Source organism: Neoarthrinium moseri (assembly GCF_022829205.1).
Source record: "Neoarthrinium moseri strain CBS 164.80 chromosome Unknown scaffold59_Wmoseri_CBS_16480, whole genome shotgun sequence".
In the NCBI taxonomy this organism is placed as follows: Eukaryota; Fungi; Ascomycota; class Sordariomycetes; order Amphisphaeriales; family Apiosporaceae; genus Neoarthrinium; species Neoarthrinium moseri.
Genome location: NW_026055173.1, coordinates 136,453 through 151,985, shown reverse-complemented (window position 1 = coordinate 151,985; position 15,533 = coordinate 136,453). Strand labels below are relative to the sequence as shown.

At 55.7% G+C, this 15,533-nt stretch overlaps 5 protein-coding genes across 5 annotated transcripts; all 5 read left to right on the top strand.

The window, feature by feature from the left end:
• Positions 1-3,503: 3,503 nt before the first annotated feature.
• On the top strand, positions 3,504-4,418 carry JN550_010833 (uncharacterized protein; the record flags this gene model as incomplete). Its single annotated transcript, XM_049309131.1, has 1 exon — positions 3,504-4,418. One exon carries the CDS (start codon positions 3,504-3,506, stop codon positions 4,416-4,418), a length of 915 nt encoding a protein of 304 aa, XP_049167223.1.
• A 1,430-nt stretch (positions 4,419-5,848) lies between these two features.
• On the top strand, positions 5,849-7,708 carry JN550_010832 (uncharacterized protein; the record flags this gene model as incomplete). Its single annotated transcript, XM_049309129.1, has 1 exon — positions 5,849-7,708. One exon carries the CDS (start codon positions 5,849-5,851, stop codon positions 7,706-7,708), a length of 1,860 nt encoding a protein of 619 aa, XP_049167222.1.
• Positions 7,709-10,133: 2,425 nt separating this feature from the next.
• Positions 10,134-11,444, top strand: JN550_010831 (uncharacterized protein; the record flags this gene model as incomplete). Its single annotated transcript, XM_049309128.1, has 1 exon — positions 10,134-11,444. One exon carries the CDS (start codon positions 10,134-10,136, stop codon positions 11,442-11,444), a length of 1,311 nt encoding a protein of 436 aa, XP_049167221.1.
• A 566-nt stretch (positions 11,445-12,010) lies between these two features.
• JN550_010830 (uncharacterized protein) lies at positions 12,011-13,182 on the top strand (the record flags this gene model as incomplete). Its single annotated transcript, XM_049309127.1, has 2 exons — positions 12,011-12,178; positions 12,244-13,182. 2 exons carry the CDS (start codon positions 12,011-12,013, stop codon positions 13,180-13,182), a joined length of 1,107 nt encoding a protein of 368 aa, XP_049167220.1.
• A 1,495-nt stretch (positions 13,183-14,677) lies between these two features.
• Positions 14,678-15,460, top strand: JN550_010829 (uncharacterized protein; the record flags this gene model as incomplete). The annotated part of the gene is made up of 2 exons (XM_049309126.1): positions 14,678-15,001; positions 15,086-15,460. The coding sequence occupies 2 exons, from the start codon at positions 14,678-14,680 to the stop codon at positions 15,458-15,460; spliced, it is 699 nt and encodes a 232-aa protein (XP_049167219.1).
• Positions 15,461-15,533: the final 73 nt, after the last annotated feature.

Here is a 15,533-nt window from a genome sequence, read left to right as displayed (position 1 = left end):
CTCAAGATCGCGCGCCGGAGCAGCCTCTAGAGACCGACGGTACTATTCCATTCCTATTGTAAACGTGCAAGTATACCCATCTATTCATCGACGGATGATACCTGCCAAGGCTTCGCGCAAAGCGGTTCCGTCGATGGCTCCCCGTACCATAGCACAACGAGACCCTGGGATTGCTGATCCGGCGCAACCAACCGAGACCTGCGAGATCAGCGCTTCATACTACACTGTATGTACAGCGGCAGACAGTGGGACATCACCCGCATGAACTCCACTAACGCTTTTGCTCCAGGCCCCGCCCGCACTCTCTTGAATTAGTGATGATTATCTCGGACGTAGTATCTAGATCTGTAGTTGCGATACCTTCCTGCGATTTGAAGATATGAGCATGACAGGAGAGACACCAGTACGAGCCGGTGGTCGCAGCAACGACCCTTCGCAGCTTGGCTTGGGCTCGATTGATGGTGCTGACATAAGTCCAGACAGTCGGTTACCATACGCTCCGATGGGTACTTGTGCACCGAGTGGCTGGCACCAGGAAATAACTAGCCGCGTTTCGTGGGGCTGATGGGCTGACCTTCAATCTGCTTTCTTTTCCGTACTTTTGCAAGCTAGTAGGGCTGACTAGGGGGCCGCCATTTAAGGTGCCAAGTCATAAAGCTCCGGGGCGCGATGGAAAGTCGAACGATTTCTATGGTGGCGTGAAGGTTTTTCGAGAACCCCGGCAGAGCGCCAGACAATCAGCCTAATGAATGCGTGGATGACATAGCCCCAGAATATGCAACGCACAACGCAACTCAAGCCCGCGGGTGCCCATCGTGGTGTGCGAAACCAAGGTTATGAGGAGGGGATGTAGACATTAGACAGTGGCGGGGACGGGATGGGACTGATTGAGGCTCAGGATGCTGTAGCTGGAACTGGCACTCGAGAGCAATCTTACCCGAACGAAGGGGTATCGGTGATACATGTTTGCTTCGTCTCGACGAGTCTCGCGTGCGTTGACTGCCAGTTACCGCGACCCTGGTTCAACCCCAGACTTTTGGGGCCCAGCGCAAGGTTTGAACCGGCCCGAGTAATCCATCAGGACAAGCCACCAACCCCACCAATCCGTTTTGGCAGCGACAGTGCGAGCTCGCCTAGCAGCCTGGCAGTCTCCGGCAGCAGTCTGAGTGCATGATCGCATGCCGACTAGCCAAACCAAGAAACGACACCGTTATCTTGGACGCCTGTGATTCGTCCTTCTATTGAACACCACGTGCAAATTGGCTTGCATCGAGAGCACGTTTTCTGCGTTCAGCTCTGGCCCTTGCTCGCCCGCCATCAAGCCCCAAGTGCCCGTGGCTAGCTGCTATTGACAGAAGTCTTTGGCGACACCTTGGTCAGCAATCGTATACCTAGGCAGGGCCTGTCTTGAGTCTCTACCTAGTCATCATCTCCGAGGCATCGGTCGAGTCATTCGCATGCTAGTACCGATCAGTTGGGTTTGCGCTTACATGTGTACCTTATAACTCGACTGTCTAATAAGCCGCTGTCAACAACCATCTTGGGAAGCACCGACTGACTCGTCCGGTGCAGAACCCCGTCGTCATTCGGAACAGATGACGTTTGACGGGCCAGCGGAATAGCCTAGCTGGCACGGAGACCTCGGGTTGCTTCTTCGACACGCCTTTGAAAGCCCTGGCGTGGAGTCTCTCAGCCCTTGCACCTCGACCATCTCTCATGTGGGAAGCGCCGACGGACGGGCTGTGGCAGCACGCCGGCGCCAACTGAAGTCGAGGCACAGCGCTTGCTAGACCGGCGCATGCCGCAATTAGAAACGAGAAACAGTACCACCCAGAAAAAAGAAAAGTATGCACATCTTACGATGGCCATTACACTGCCAAGTCCATATGGAGTCTCCATGACAGGGCCAGGGACGCAACACAGCAGTCAATGGAGACTCGAGTGAATAACAAGAGACGCTGTATCTAGACCAGATGTATTCGGCAGGTAGCTAAGCTCATTGGATGCGCTCATGCCTGATCTCTTGAGGGTTTGAGCACTGCCGTCAATCTGCTGCCGCAGCACTGTATCTCACACGCAAGGTCCGATTACAGTGGGATTATGTTCTATAGTAGATGTTCGGATGGGGTGTCAAGGTGTGACCAGCTTGGAGGGCATGACCGAAGTGGCCATGTCATTGGCCACCTCGTTTTCCTTCCAGAACAAGGGAAACAGGATCTCTCAGGCCATGTCCGACTGATCGATACTTGGCTCCACCCACCTTGCAGAAGCGGCATCATCCATCCCCACTCATCGACGGAGAGTCCAATCCCCGCTCGCGACCAGGATCAAGGCTTTCCTGGTCACTGGGATCCTCGATAGTGACTTGGGAGGCGTTGGGCCCTGTCCTCTCCCTCGGGTTCTCCAGTTTGAGGGCTCCAGACTCATGACTTGATCAGTTGAGCGGGTCTCCTGAGTAAGATCGGAGCATTAGGTGTGATTCAAGGTAGTAGTCGGGCCTCACAAGCGCTGCTACAGAGCACACAGACTTTTATCGTGCATTGAATGCCAGAGCACGAACCAGAGGCATGTGCTCATGCCAACATTGTACCATGTAGCTCGAACTCGACGCCCGTGCCCACGCACGCTCAGATGAAGTCCGTCCAAAGCCCCAACTAGTTACTGTGTAGGGGCCACGCGACAGAAGCACCAGGTCGCAGGTACATTCGAGGGCGGCCGTGGGCGTGCGGTCGGGAAAGTCGAGGCTTCATCATCAAGGTTGCAGCAGGCGCCCGGTAGGATCTAGTCGGTGGCGGACAGCCGCCATTCGTCGTTAGTGGCAATGGTGACCTTAATTATCCAGGTGCCTTGCCACTATGAGCTGCCCTTTGAGACGCCCGTGCAAGCCGGGGTGCTCCTGAGAAGGGCTATGATAATCTTGGGCGCCAACAGGCGAGAAGCCAGAAATGCCAGAGCCGGCCGCCAGGAACTCGAGGACTGGTTGACAGAGAGATCTTGAGCCAACATTCGAAAGTCACTTGCACAGCCAGCTGCTTCGTCTCTGGGTGTGCGCGTGTGTCACTTGTGTCTCGCATCGACCGGTGCCACCAGATTGAGTATGACTGCTGCTGCTGCTGCTCTGCTGCACGCACTGGGCTGTACCGTACCAGAGCGACCTCCGTTGGCTGGCTGGATGGCTGGCAGGCAGGCAGTTCACAGTCACTGGCTACCGACCTTAGGCACACTAACTACAGGCCCTGTCCTGTCCTGTCCGGTCCTGTACCAGCGACCTGGAGCCCACCCGACGAAGGACCTCGCTAAGGACCCAGTTCTTGGGGCTGCATTAGCGCACCACCCCCAAATCGACGGTTGATGCGCTCTGGTGCCACCTTTTAATTCCCGGGCTCTCCCCATTTCCCTTCCAAGAGACGCAATCGTCACTTAAGCGCTCTCTCCCTCTCGCTCTCTCCGCCAAACCTCAGCCTGGCCCTCGAACCCCCGTGTTCATTCATGTCGGGAACAAGATGTTCGAGGATTTCACCTTCGATCAGAGGGTGAATCCGGGCACCGCCCCCGACCCGGACACGCGCCTCTCTCCCACAGACGTCCCGGCAGACTGGTCCTCGTCGCAACGCCTAGCTGCCCCGACACAGAGCAGCTCCACCCCATATCAACGCACTCAACGCACTCAACGCAACTCGGAGACCATCGATACACTCGCCCATCAACTGAGTAGGCAGTCGCTGCTATCGCGGACCCAGCATGAAGGCCTTGAAAGCATCTCCGTTCCAGTTGAGGATGCTTCGTCGCAACGCAGTCCCGTCGCATCATCTTCCGTCCCAAGTCAGGCTCCGCTAGCTCAACAACCAAGCGAAACCCTACAGAATTCGCCGCCACGGAACCTTGATCGAGCACAGTCGCAATTGCCTGACAGTCGAACGGATCTAGTGGCCTCTTGTGCCTCTGGGCCACAGCCACGCATCGATACCCGATGCCAGACCAACCCTTCCAACCCTCGTGCCGTACGTGAGGCGCTGATGGAGATTATGATTGCACATGGTGTGCAGTGCAACGTGCAGAACTCATCGCCTCCTACGCCCGTCTCGAATTCGCAGCCCGGCTTCCCAAGTGGCTCGTCTACAGATCCCATAGAGCCGGCCGACCAGTCTATGCTGGACGCCTTGGAGCCCCTGGAAGTCGACATGGATTTTCGCGAGCAGGAGGAGGAGGCGCTCATCAGAAACCTGGTTACCCTCCGTCAGGCGGGCATGGCTGGAGGAATTCGAAAACCCAATGGGCTGAAATTCTGCACCTCCACAGAAGCAGCCTTGAAATGCAAGAACTTGAAGCGAAACAAGTTAAAGATGCGGAAACGTGATAGGTCGAAGCCGATGCTCACACCGCCGCCCGAAGCGCCGGTGGGCTCTGTGTCGATTTAAACCGTTGGGATTTGGCTATTGTATAAATGATTTGGGAGCACGTTGCATATACCCCTTGGCAGGCGTTAAACGGCGATTAGAGCATGGCAAAGCCATGGCAGGTCAGGTTATTTTGGGGCGATTGGGAATGGGCCCCTTAACAAAGAATCGGCGTTGGCGGCATTTTGCCTGGCACTCGGGTGGCTAAAGTTGGGCATATTCTACCAAAGCTTGGTTCAGGGAGAGGATACGACTGGCCATTGTTTGGTATATTTGGATTCTGTAACAGGGTACTGGGATATTTTACAACGGGGAAGAGGCTGAGCTTCCCTGCTCGACCGCAAGGTCAGAATGAGAGTATTAGGCCCTGAACGGCCAGCACTGCCAAAGCCTGGTTGGCTGGCCTGGCGATTTTTATATAAGCATCTCCCTTTGAAGATGCGCCGCACGGCAAACTAGATCGACAAATTCGACAAAATTAGTTCAAACAGACGACACGTGGTTCTGCGTAAATTTGAGTCCTGTTGCGTCCATCCCCCCTTGGACCCTTTGTTTCGACCCTGTGCTCACGACTCTGACTAGTACTTACTGCCTGGCTCTGGGAGGATGGTCGAGTTCTATTTCTGGCCAGTAATTGTGTGGAGGCTGCATCGTCTTTCATGGATCAAGTATGTGTTTGCCTCCGGGGCCGCCGCAGAGTTGAGCTTGGCTAATTGGCAAGGCATTGTATACCTCGCCAGCCTAGGCATACAACACAAGAAGTCAGATTCTTTGCCGCGATTCGGCTGGATCTACCATCGCTCGTACACGTTCTGTCTTCATCGTGAGTTGGATTCACTCCCGTGGCTGAGCGTCAGGCTGGCCCGTGCAATTGTGCCGACTCCTAATCAACCAACATTCCATTCCATTCCTTCTTTGTTTCGACGTCCATCCTCGCCGCCCCGCAGTTAAATCGTCCAGGGACGAGCCTCCAACTGAGTTTTCCCAGACGTCGGTTAGGGAATGGCTCTGAAAGGGTCCTTTGTCTCCCCTTGAGACAGAGATTCGAGATGGCCCCGATGAGCACCTAGGATGGGCATACTCGGTTGGCCTTCGCCGAGTCCGAGGATACGGCTTGGAGGGTGCCCCTTCTCAAAAGCGCGAGGAATGGGGTCTTTGAACCTTTCGAGTTGCCTGGCCTCGACTCACATTCCTATGTACAGACATTTTCTCCATCGATTTATATGATGCCTCGTTACAACACAAGCGACTGACTCGTTGATCAGCCTTCTGGTGGGTGGCTCGCAAAAGTCTCATACCTCCTGTTGCCGTGGAATACCGATTTGCTTGTTAATCCGTGTACCACGTCCAGATACAAGGAAACATTTGGCCCTTTTGGAACTTCCTTTGCACGACTTCCCCGTCAAAGCGTTGCTATCTCGCCAACTCATTGAATATCCAACTCCCCAGCGATGGCGTCCACCACGGTGCGTTATAAGACAGACAAAGAGCAACTCTCATGTTGGCAAGATGGCGAGGGACTCGAGGTATCAACAAATGAGAACTTCTTTGACGAATATGTTACCTTTGACCCAAACGACTTTCTCAACGACCCTCAGAGTCCCTCGGTCCTCCTCGACTCACTTGACGATAGCCGGACCAACTCGTCCAATGACCAAGATAGCTTCCCGGTCTCCTCTATTACTGAGGATCCGGCGGGTCTGACCATTCAAGGTTCGTTGGCCCAAGAGAGCAACCCAGCATCAGCAATATTAGGCCCAGCAGATCCTGTCATAGGGGGAGAGTCTATCTCCGATTCTGAGCTACTGCGGTTGGAAGGCATATCTCTCAAATCCCCACGTGCCAATATAACAGCTCCGTCAAGCCCCCCATTGTTGACACAGTCAAGTCCAACTAAACGCAGTCGATTCGTGAACTCGGTATATGCAACTATTCGCAGAGCCACCCATCGCTCGAAGCCACTGAAGACTCATACCTCAATGTCAGCAATGGACGTGTTCAGCAGGGACCCGGAGCCTCAGCTTCACCTACAAAATCCCTATGAATATACTACAGATCGGCCGGGTCTCAAGCCGGAGCCAATCGATAATAATGGGCTGCCACTATCACCACCACTTACTGGCAGGATACCGTATTCCGGCCAACATCCATTCAATACACAATTCGTGACCGGTGACCTGGAAGACCCTTTCTATGACAAGGGCATGCCTCACCCTGGGGCTGTCAATGGCCCTACTACGCCATTGGACACCCCAGCCATGAAGGATGAATTCTTTTTCGACGACAACTTTCCAACGCTTGATCAGCCCACCACGCAAGTTCCGAGGTCGAAGCAACGGAACACTAGCTCCGCTGAGTGGCCTATGGAAGGAATTATCAATGACAACTCCTGCCAGTGGCCGACTGACTCCTATATTCCCGACAATGAAACCATCCATAGCCCAGGCTGGTGGGAAGACGGACCGACTCCAACGGCGTCCCATCCTCCCCCACCGCCCTCTCAGAACGGCGTCCGCAACGCGTCCTTCAATCAAATCATGCACCACCAGCAGACGGAGCTCCCATACGAGTTCACGAACGAGCTCTCGGGCCTAATGATCCACATGCCACAACCGCGACAGCCGCAGGCCGCCGTGCTCACGGCGAACATCCCAGACCAGCTCATGACGCCGACGCACCACCCCCGTCAGCAACAGAGCCACCACCGCGGCCACTACACGGAGCACCGCCGACCTCAGCCGCGCGCCCCGTCCTCGGGCGCCCGGCACCACGGCTCCATGACGTCGCCGCGCAAGCCGTCGCTGCACCACCACAGCTCCTCGCGGTCCATGCTCGCACGTCACCGGGAGGGCGAGTCCGCCTCGCCGTCGCCCGCGGAACGACATCACCACCACCGGCGGCCGTACGACCCGAACCACATGGGCCCGCGGCACCGCGCGAGCTCGTCGTCCATCTCGGTGCGCAAGCAGCGGTCGTGGTCGCGGCGGGAGCCCCGGACGCCGAATCCGGGATCCGGGCCCGTCAGCTTCGGGAGCCCCGGCGGCGGAGACGGGATGATGGGCGGCGGCGGCGGAGGAGGAGGAGGAGGTGGTGGTGGTGGTGGCGGTCAGGTGGGCTTCGTCAATTTCACGCCCAACGACAAGAACATACTCATGACGGGGGTCGCGCCCAGCGGCAGCTCCAAGACCAAGGCGCGGCGGGAGAAGGAGGCGGCGGACCGGCGGCGCCGGCTAAGCGAGGCAGCCGTCAAGGCGGTGCAGGCTGCTGGCGGAGATGTGGATGAACTGGTCCGGGAGGGCTTTTACATGTGACAGTTTGGGTCCGGGAGGCCCTGTTACTTCCCGACTTGATGGTGTGTCTCGATGGGAGGACCGTCGAGGGCACGCACAACGGCTAAGCAGCGGTATGTAAGGTCCCTTCGAGAGGGCTGAAGCCGCCAACCGCAAACGACCTCAGCCTGGCCATTGTTTGTGGTTATTGCTACATGCTCGCTGCAGTCCTAATGACCTAACTAAAGTCGAACTACTACAGGCAATACGTCTTGCCATTGTTTCCCTTTGTTCATTATAACATCTGAGGCAAGGAGCACGATCGCGGCGTTGTGAGATAGGGGAGCGTATGAAGTTGTATATTGGGTCGACGAATTCTTCTTACACTGGATGTTGTTGGGTCACTCCAATGATCGAAAACGCCGTTTTCTGTAGAACTAGTAGGCCAGTCCTTGTAATTCAGTCTCTACATCAATTGACATGTTATTATTGCAGATATCACGTAAGATAAAGATTCTTGACAACGTTACAGCTTGACGCTGCAAGTGGGCGGCGTTGGTATAGGGCCTCCGGACATTGGTTCTACCATGGTCTGGCCATTTCTCTAGTATAATCCTTGTATTGCGAGTAGCCCAATGACACTTCACTTAACATGAAACATATGTATGGGCTGCTCTGATTTAAGGTTGTGCTCCGAGGCCAAGATGCACCATCCCGAAACTTTCTAAACCGTGTGGGGGACAGGGTCCCCTCGCAACAAGCAAAGCAGCCGACGAACATTTGCCTGGTCGATGTTGAGCAGGGGGCTAGCCTCTCTGTGTGCCTAATTATGGAAATAAGGTCGTCGTATCTGCGTAGGAAATTGCGTACATACCACTTCCTCGGGGCGGTTGTGGAGCACAGGTTAACTAGATGTGTCCATGGGGGGAATTACGGAGTACGGAGTATAGAGTATCGAGCCATAGGAGACCCCTGTGGCTCTGGTGCTGTCACTGTCACTGTCTCTTGGCACTGCAAAAGTGCAGCAATGGGGCACAGGCCGGCGCTTTTTCGCTGGGGATTTTTGGGAATATACGGATACGATTGGAAAAAGGCGTTGACAGATCGGGAGCACTCCACTTTGACTGTGACATGGTGCCGGGGTCCGGATCCTCTTCTTCACATTCTAGGTCTAGAGAACGACCTGGTTTCGGCTAGGCCAGCAAGAGTGCAGGCAACAGTGTTAAGCTTATGTGCACCAAGGATTAAACGACGTTCAAGTGTTGTCGTCGATAATCCCGTCAGTCCACAGAGGCCAGTAGAATTACAGCGCCCCGTGACGATCAGTCACTTGTTCCGACACCCCGTCGGATCTGGGAATCATGTCACTTAAGCAATAGGCTACTGGCCACTGACTGATGAGTATGGCGTCGGCAGAGAGGAAAACCCCGCGAGGTTTTAAGTGCTGACGACTCTTGCAGAGCTGAAGTGCGTGGCGTTGACAGCTGCAAATTGGGCGTGCCGAAACAGGCGAGAACTCTCATGCAAAGTCCGCTGCGGGTTGTATCCGTACGTTAGCGTAAATCCTTCTCAAAATGCACACCATAGCCAAGCTTTCTTTCAAGTCTCCACTGCGTCTTAATTAAATGTCTGCGAGCCGCAAGACCCTGAATATCAGTGCAGCATACTGTGGTAGAGTGGCCTTCTGTAACACTTTTCCATTCAGTCGCGTCGCCGAATCCAATACCACCCTCCTCCGGGGGTCTAACTTGAGGGACCAACCGGCCACCAGCTGAGGCCGCCAAGCTGACTGTCTCTTCGTGAGGTAAGACGGCGGCATGGGGGGATCAGCGCATAATCCACCAAGGCATGCGGCTGATGGGATCGCATCCAGATCGTATCAACTCCATGTGGAAAGAAAATCACATAGGTCCCCTTGTATGATAAAGGGGGTACGTAATCGACGAGGTATCACCGAAAGAGAGGACCCGGTGATGGTTGTCAGTGGGGTTCAATAGGGCCCCGGGTACGCCCTATTGCCCCCGCAAAAGGTGACAAACAGTATGAGCAGATTGCAAGATAATCGCATCAGGGAGGGGCCAGGGAGTCCGTGGCTGTGAATTGGACGAAAATCTCCGCGTACCCAGCCAGGCCTTACCAGATTTGACCTCTAGCATGGAAGGGGCGCTTGCATGTCCCTCTCGTATAGGACCACCCAGGATCCTCACTGCCCGCGGCGTTGTCAGCTGATGCTTCTGTGACAGAGAATAAGATACACGTTACTTCCTGTGCTTCCGTGAGCGTAGGGTTTCCAGTAATCTGACGCTGTTGCCCATTTCACACGTTGCTCTTGTATTGTTGTTCGCTCATTATACTCATGTTTGCTTGTTTCTACTGGGTCTCCATTGCATCCGTTTAACTATGCCCCCTTGTTCTTAGGTATACGGTGCTACCATATATCTGGCCCGAGAAGCCCAGTCTACGCAAAATGATTTCAAAAAGCGTTTCAAAAGGACTCTGGAGGCATCCGCATTCACCTTTCTACATCATCGGGACTCTCGTTACTTGCGCCATCATCCTTATCTTCAAGCGACAGTACGACCCATCTCAACCATTTGTGACTATAAACGGGAAAAATCACGGCGGACAGACTGAGAAGCCCGTTGAAACCGCTATTTTACCAGACGAAACAGAGAAGACATCCATAACAGACACGCCATTCATCACCGAGACACCAGATGAGCAACCAGATCCATATGACGGTGGTTCCATACAACCGCCAAAGAACTCGACGCACCATGCAACACCTACCAAGACCATAATAACAGGCCACACTAAAGATGAAGATGTCGGCTGGATACGTGATAACTTCCTGGAGCCGGAGTACCTCCTTCGGATCTACTCGGTCGATGACTCTGAGTCAGCCGATTTACACACGCCCATCAACAAGGGTCACGAGGCGATGCCGTACCTCACCTACATCCTCACGCACTACCACAACCTCTCAGACATCAGCATCTTCCTCCACCCGCACCAGTATGCCTGGCATACCTACGACTCGCTGCTGCCGGACTCGGCCGACATGCTGCGCCGGCTGAACATGGACAAGGTCCAGCGCGTCGGGTACGCCAACCTGCGCTGCAAGTGGAACCCGGGGTGCCCGGCGCACATCGACACGCACAGCCTCGCCGCGGGTGACGACATGCCGGAGCAGGCTATCTTCGCCGACGCGTGGAAGGCACTTTTCCCCAAGGATCCGATGCCCTCGATGATGGGCGCGGCGTGCTGCTCGCAGTTCGCCGTCACTCGCGAGACGCTGCAGAGCATCCCCTACGAGAAGTACGAGATGCTGCGGGACTGGATCACAAATACGGAACTAGACGACGGCATGGCGGGCCGCGTCTTCGAGAGCCTGTGGCAGTACCTGTTCCTCGGGGAGGCGGTCGTCTGCCCCCGGGAGCACATGTGCTACTGCGACTCGTACGGGCTCTGCTTCGGGGGCGAGAACGAGTACGCGCAGTTCGAGTGGCTGAGAGACCGCAAGAACGAGATCGAGGGTAAGGTCGGGAGGCTCGAAGAGTCCATGAAAGAGGAGAAGAAGAAGCTAGAGGGTGCCTGGCGTCCGAAGGACAGGAAAGAGCACGAGGACAGCTTGGACAAGATGTCCCAGGATCGGGTGAAGGCTCATAACGAGGTCGAGAGGCTGACCAAAGTGTATAACGAGGCCATCGACCAGGCCTACGTAAACGGCCAGGACCCGGCCAAACGGCTCAAAGAGCTGGGCGGGAGGCTAGTGTAGCATTGCCTGTATATATATATTTTGAAGATACCCGAAACACAGCATTAGATGAAAGTTCAATTAAAGGATCGTCAAGTAGACTGGATATCTATAGGCTCACTCCACAGTTCCAACTGCAACATGTAATGTACCACCACGAGTATGTAGCACTCTGTAAGGCCAATATGCATACCTACGCAGTTTTCATGGTTTAGCATCGAGGACGCCAATTCAGCCCCAAATTGAAAGCCACGGCGCATGGTGTCCTGGGGTCATTCGGTGCCTTTCCTGAGTTAGATATCAGGATCTGAGGGCTTAGTCCTGGTATGCATAATACCATAGTCCTCTATAAGACTCGATTATTATGTACTCCGACGTGGAAAGTTGAATGTGATGGCATGTAAGGCCGAAAAGGGGTGGGCCAGCATGGTGGTAAGGGGTGTGCAGCCGTGATTGGCGAGAAGTCAGATTTCCGCACCGAGACTCCGACGCGGGACCGTTCCGTCGCAAATTCAAAGGTTTGACCCCCGGAGCTCCAAAGCACCTGGAAACCGCGCTCCTGCGAAAAGGCAATCCGCCAGCGCACGATGGCCGCCTCAGCTTTTGCGAGATCGCTCCCGACGACGCTGAGCTCTCGGACCCTCTTCGTCAGATGCACACCGGCGCCCACCAGCTTCACGGAGCGCCGCGCCGTGCTGAAGGTGTTGCGCACCACGGCTGGCAACCCGGAGATCGAGGTGTTCAAGAAGCTCGAGGTGCGACAACAGGATCCCGGTTGACTTCTGATAATGACCAACCCGCTGATCCATTCTTCCTGCAGGATAATTCGTCTTTCATAGCCGTGACGAAAGAGGTATCTGCGGCGACAGCGCTGGTGACCGACTCGCCCTTCAAACGAATCGTCTACACGCAAGATCGGGCGGCCGCCGCGACGTTCGCGACAACCGCCTGGGGCTCTACTTTCCGGTCCTCGCTCACCGAGCCCATAAACATCCGACCATTCACGCCTGTCTTGGCAGAAAATCACGAAAAGGCGAAGACCGGGAGCGAGCTCGGGCTCAAGTCCAAGATCTTCACCGTCCACGTGTTCCCTGCCAATGCCTCGTACGACCACCACCGCGCCGTCAAATTGAATCCTCTCCATGGCCCATGGCCAGACAATGGCGTTCGCCAAACATACATATCGGCCGCAATGAGACTAGCCGTGACTCCGGGTCCCATGACGGGTGCTCTTCGCGACTGGGAGACGGGCCATCAGTCATCAGACAACCCGGCGGGAATAGAGGACGAAGGTGCGGAAGCCTTGCTCGGGTCCTCCAAGAGAGGATCGTATTTCATCAAGGAGCGCTTGCGGAAAAGGCAACTCGGAAAGGTCCCGGACGTTATGCAAAGTCTAGCTGCGGTCGCCAGAGCCGCACCTCCGTCGCCTCCTCCCAAAGCAAATCAAACAGCTGGCGCGACAGAATCTGAGGAAACTACTCAAACTACGGGACGGATGTTGGATTTTGCAAAATCCTCTGGGGGTTCCCAAGGACGTCCAGACAAGGCTGGGCATGGGACATCTCTCATGAGCGACGGATCTTTCAAGGGAGCTTTGCTTGGGGGCGAAGTGCCATCAGACGGCAAGAAAAGCGAGAAAAACAAGAGAGAGAGCAAGAGCAGGGGTGGCAGAAAGAGTAAGGGGAACAGTCAAGCCTCGAACAGCGAACCCGTATCGCCATCTAATTTCTACAATATGTTCGGAACATCTCAAAAATGAAGCACTACGGATGCACAAGTCACGACAATAACAACAATACACCACTGGCCGCAACATACCACGGCACGGATGAGAAGTTCTTGGAGAAAGAGCATAACTGTCCGTTCAACTCTGCACACGCATCACCGACTGGGATCGCGAAAAGACACAGCAGGAACCACGGTCAACATGCTAGAGTCTGAGTTGTCTGAGGTCGGGCTCAGTTCGATGAGGACGCATAGCTGGGTATCGGTTAGCCGAATTTACGGCTAGCAGGGCCACGAGCAGCGCACGAACGCATCGTTACCTAAGCCTTAACGCGCTTGTTATCGTTCATCAGCTCATCATGACCGGGGCTGCGGCATGTCTTATGCAGGGTTCGGCGGGACAGCTGTGGAGCGGAATCATCCTGATAGCTAACGGTGAAACACATCTGGCCACGGCCAGCAACTGCAGGCAAGCAGGGGTCCAGATTGGTATGGCTGGACGCGCAAACCGGACTGCGGGCATTGTGTTCACGGCTTCTACGATTGGCTTGCTCCCTCGAACTCGGGACCCGTCATGTAGAACCTCGAGGACCTCCAGTCGTCGGAAGTCGGCTGGGCGGGATGGCTTCTTGGCTAGGTTAGTCGACGAAGTAGGGGTCCCTAGAGGCCTGTGCCTGCAGGTTGCAGCAACAGGAACTGTCATCTCATGTCGTGTCGCGTCAGTTGACTGTGTTGTGCTGTGCCGGGACGTCACTGTTTGCTCCAAACTCAAAATCAAGGAACGGCAACCCCACAATTCCTACCCGGCGCCCAGGCGATGCAGGGGCCGATTCGACTCCTGGTCTAGCGCATACGTCACTTACACCAGCGCGTTTTCCGGATTCCTACTCTCGCTCGTGCGCGACGATTCCCTCGACCGAGATGGTCTATACTCTCTGGGGTGGCCGGGCCTGGGCCGCCCTTGGGGAATACCCACGAGACCCTGCCGAATTGCCGTTGCGCGCAGTGGCTAGCCCACATCCAGTGCCGTCGTCCACCCCCAAAGCCCCAGGGCCTGCCCGGATGACGTCGTGGCCAGGGTGGCTTGCTACTATTCACTGTCTGTCTCTTAGTTAGATTAGTTGCCAGTTCGGAACCAGCCATTCACGACGGTTCAATACACCGCATGCCACATGACGAATAGCCGTCCCTCGTTCCGTTTCCTGTTTGTGCTGCTTGTCACCGCGGACCCTCGAGTGTGCAGGGCTGCCTGCCAAGTATCGCTGTCGTCGGCATAATTGAGATCGCCCTTCTGAGACAACATCTTTATATGCCGTCTGACTCCCTCATCCTCCCACTCGCTCTGGCTTCTGCTCCCATCCCGATCTTCTCTCTCCCTCTCCAATTCTGTCCATAGTTGCTGGAATCATCTCGTCCAAGTGGCAAGACACAGCCGCAGGAACATTCCCACGTCCTCAACCGCAATAGCCAACCCAAACCAACCCCCTTGACGAGGCCGCCGAACGCGCCGCCTATACAAATCGCCCAAGATGCGTCAGACCGGCTTCTTTCACCACATCGGGTCCTTCCTGCTCTTTGTGGCCATGATCCTGCTGATCATCACGTCCATCTCGGCGCCTGTGGTCCACAACCTGTCGGTCCTCAAGGTCGTCCTGCCCAACAACAACAATGAATACACGCCCGACGTCACCTTCGGCACCTTTGGCTACTGTATCCGCCAGAGCACCGGCGACCTGTGCTCGCGCACCCACGTCGGCTACGACGCCGGCGATGTCCTGGAGCAGCAGTCCCCGGTCGACATCGACCTCTCGGACTATGCGGCCGGCACCAGCAATGCGCTGACGCGCGTCATGGTAGGTCCCAATCTCTTCTCTGCGCAAGGCGATCTTTTTTTTTTTTCCTCTCGCGAATCAAGCTCGCTAACCGTGCAAAACCAGGTCCTCCACCCAGTCGCCGCCGGCATGTCCTTCATCGCGTTCCTGCTGGCGCTGGGCGCGGGCGTCGTGGGCTCGTTCCTGGCGAGCCTGGTGGCGCTGCTGACGTTCCTGGTGACGCTGGTGGTGCTGATCACGGACTTTGTGGGCTTCTCGATCCTCAAGAGCGCCGTCAACAACTCCGGGTCGGGCGCGACGTCCGAGTTCGGCGCCGCCGCCTGGACCCTGCTCGCCAGCGCCGTCTGCAACCTGCTGGCCACCGTCGTCATCTTCTTCACCTGCTGCAGCGCCCGCCTGCACAACAAGCGCCGCGCCAGCGCCAAGGCCGAGCGCTACGACAGCCCGCCCGTCCGCTCCACCAGCCGCCGCTGGTTCTAAGCTGGCTGATGTCGGATAGTTACGAAAAGAAAAGGCGAGATGATACGTACGGTTGGGAGATCGAGACCGATGA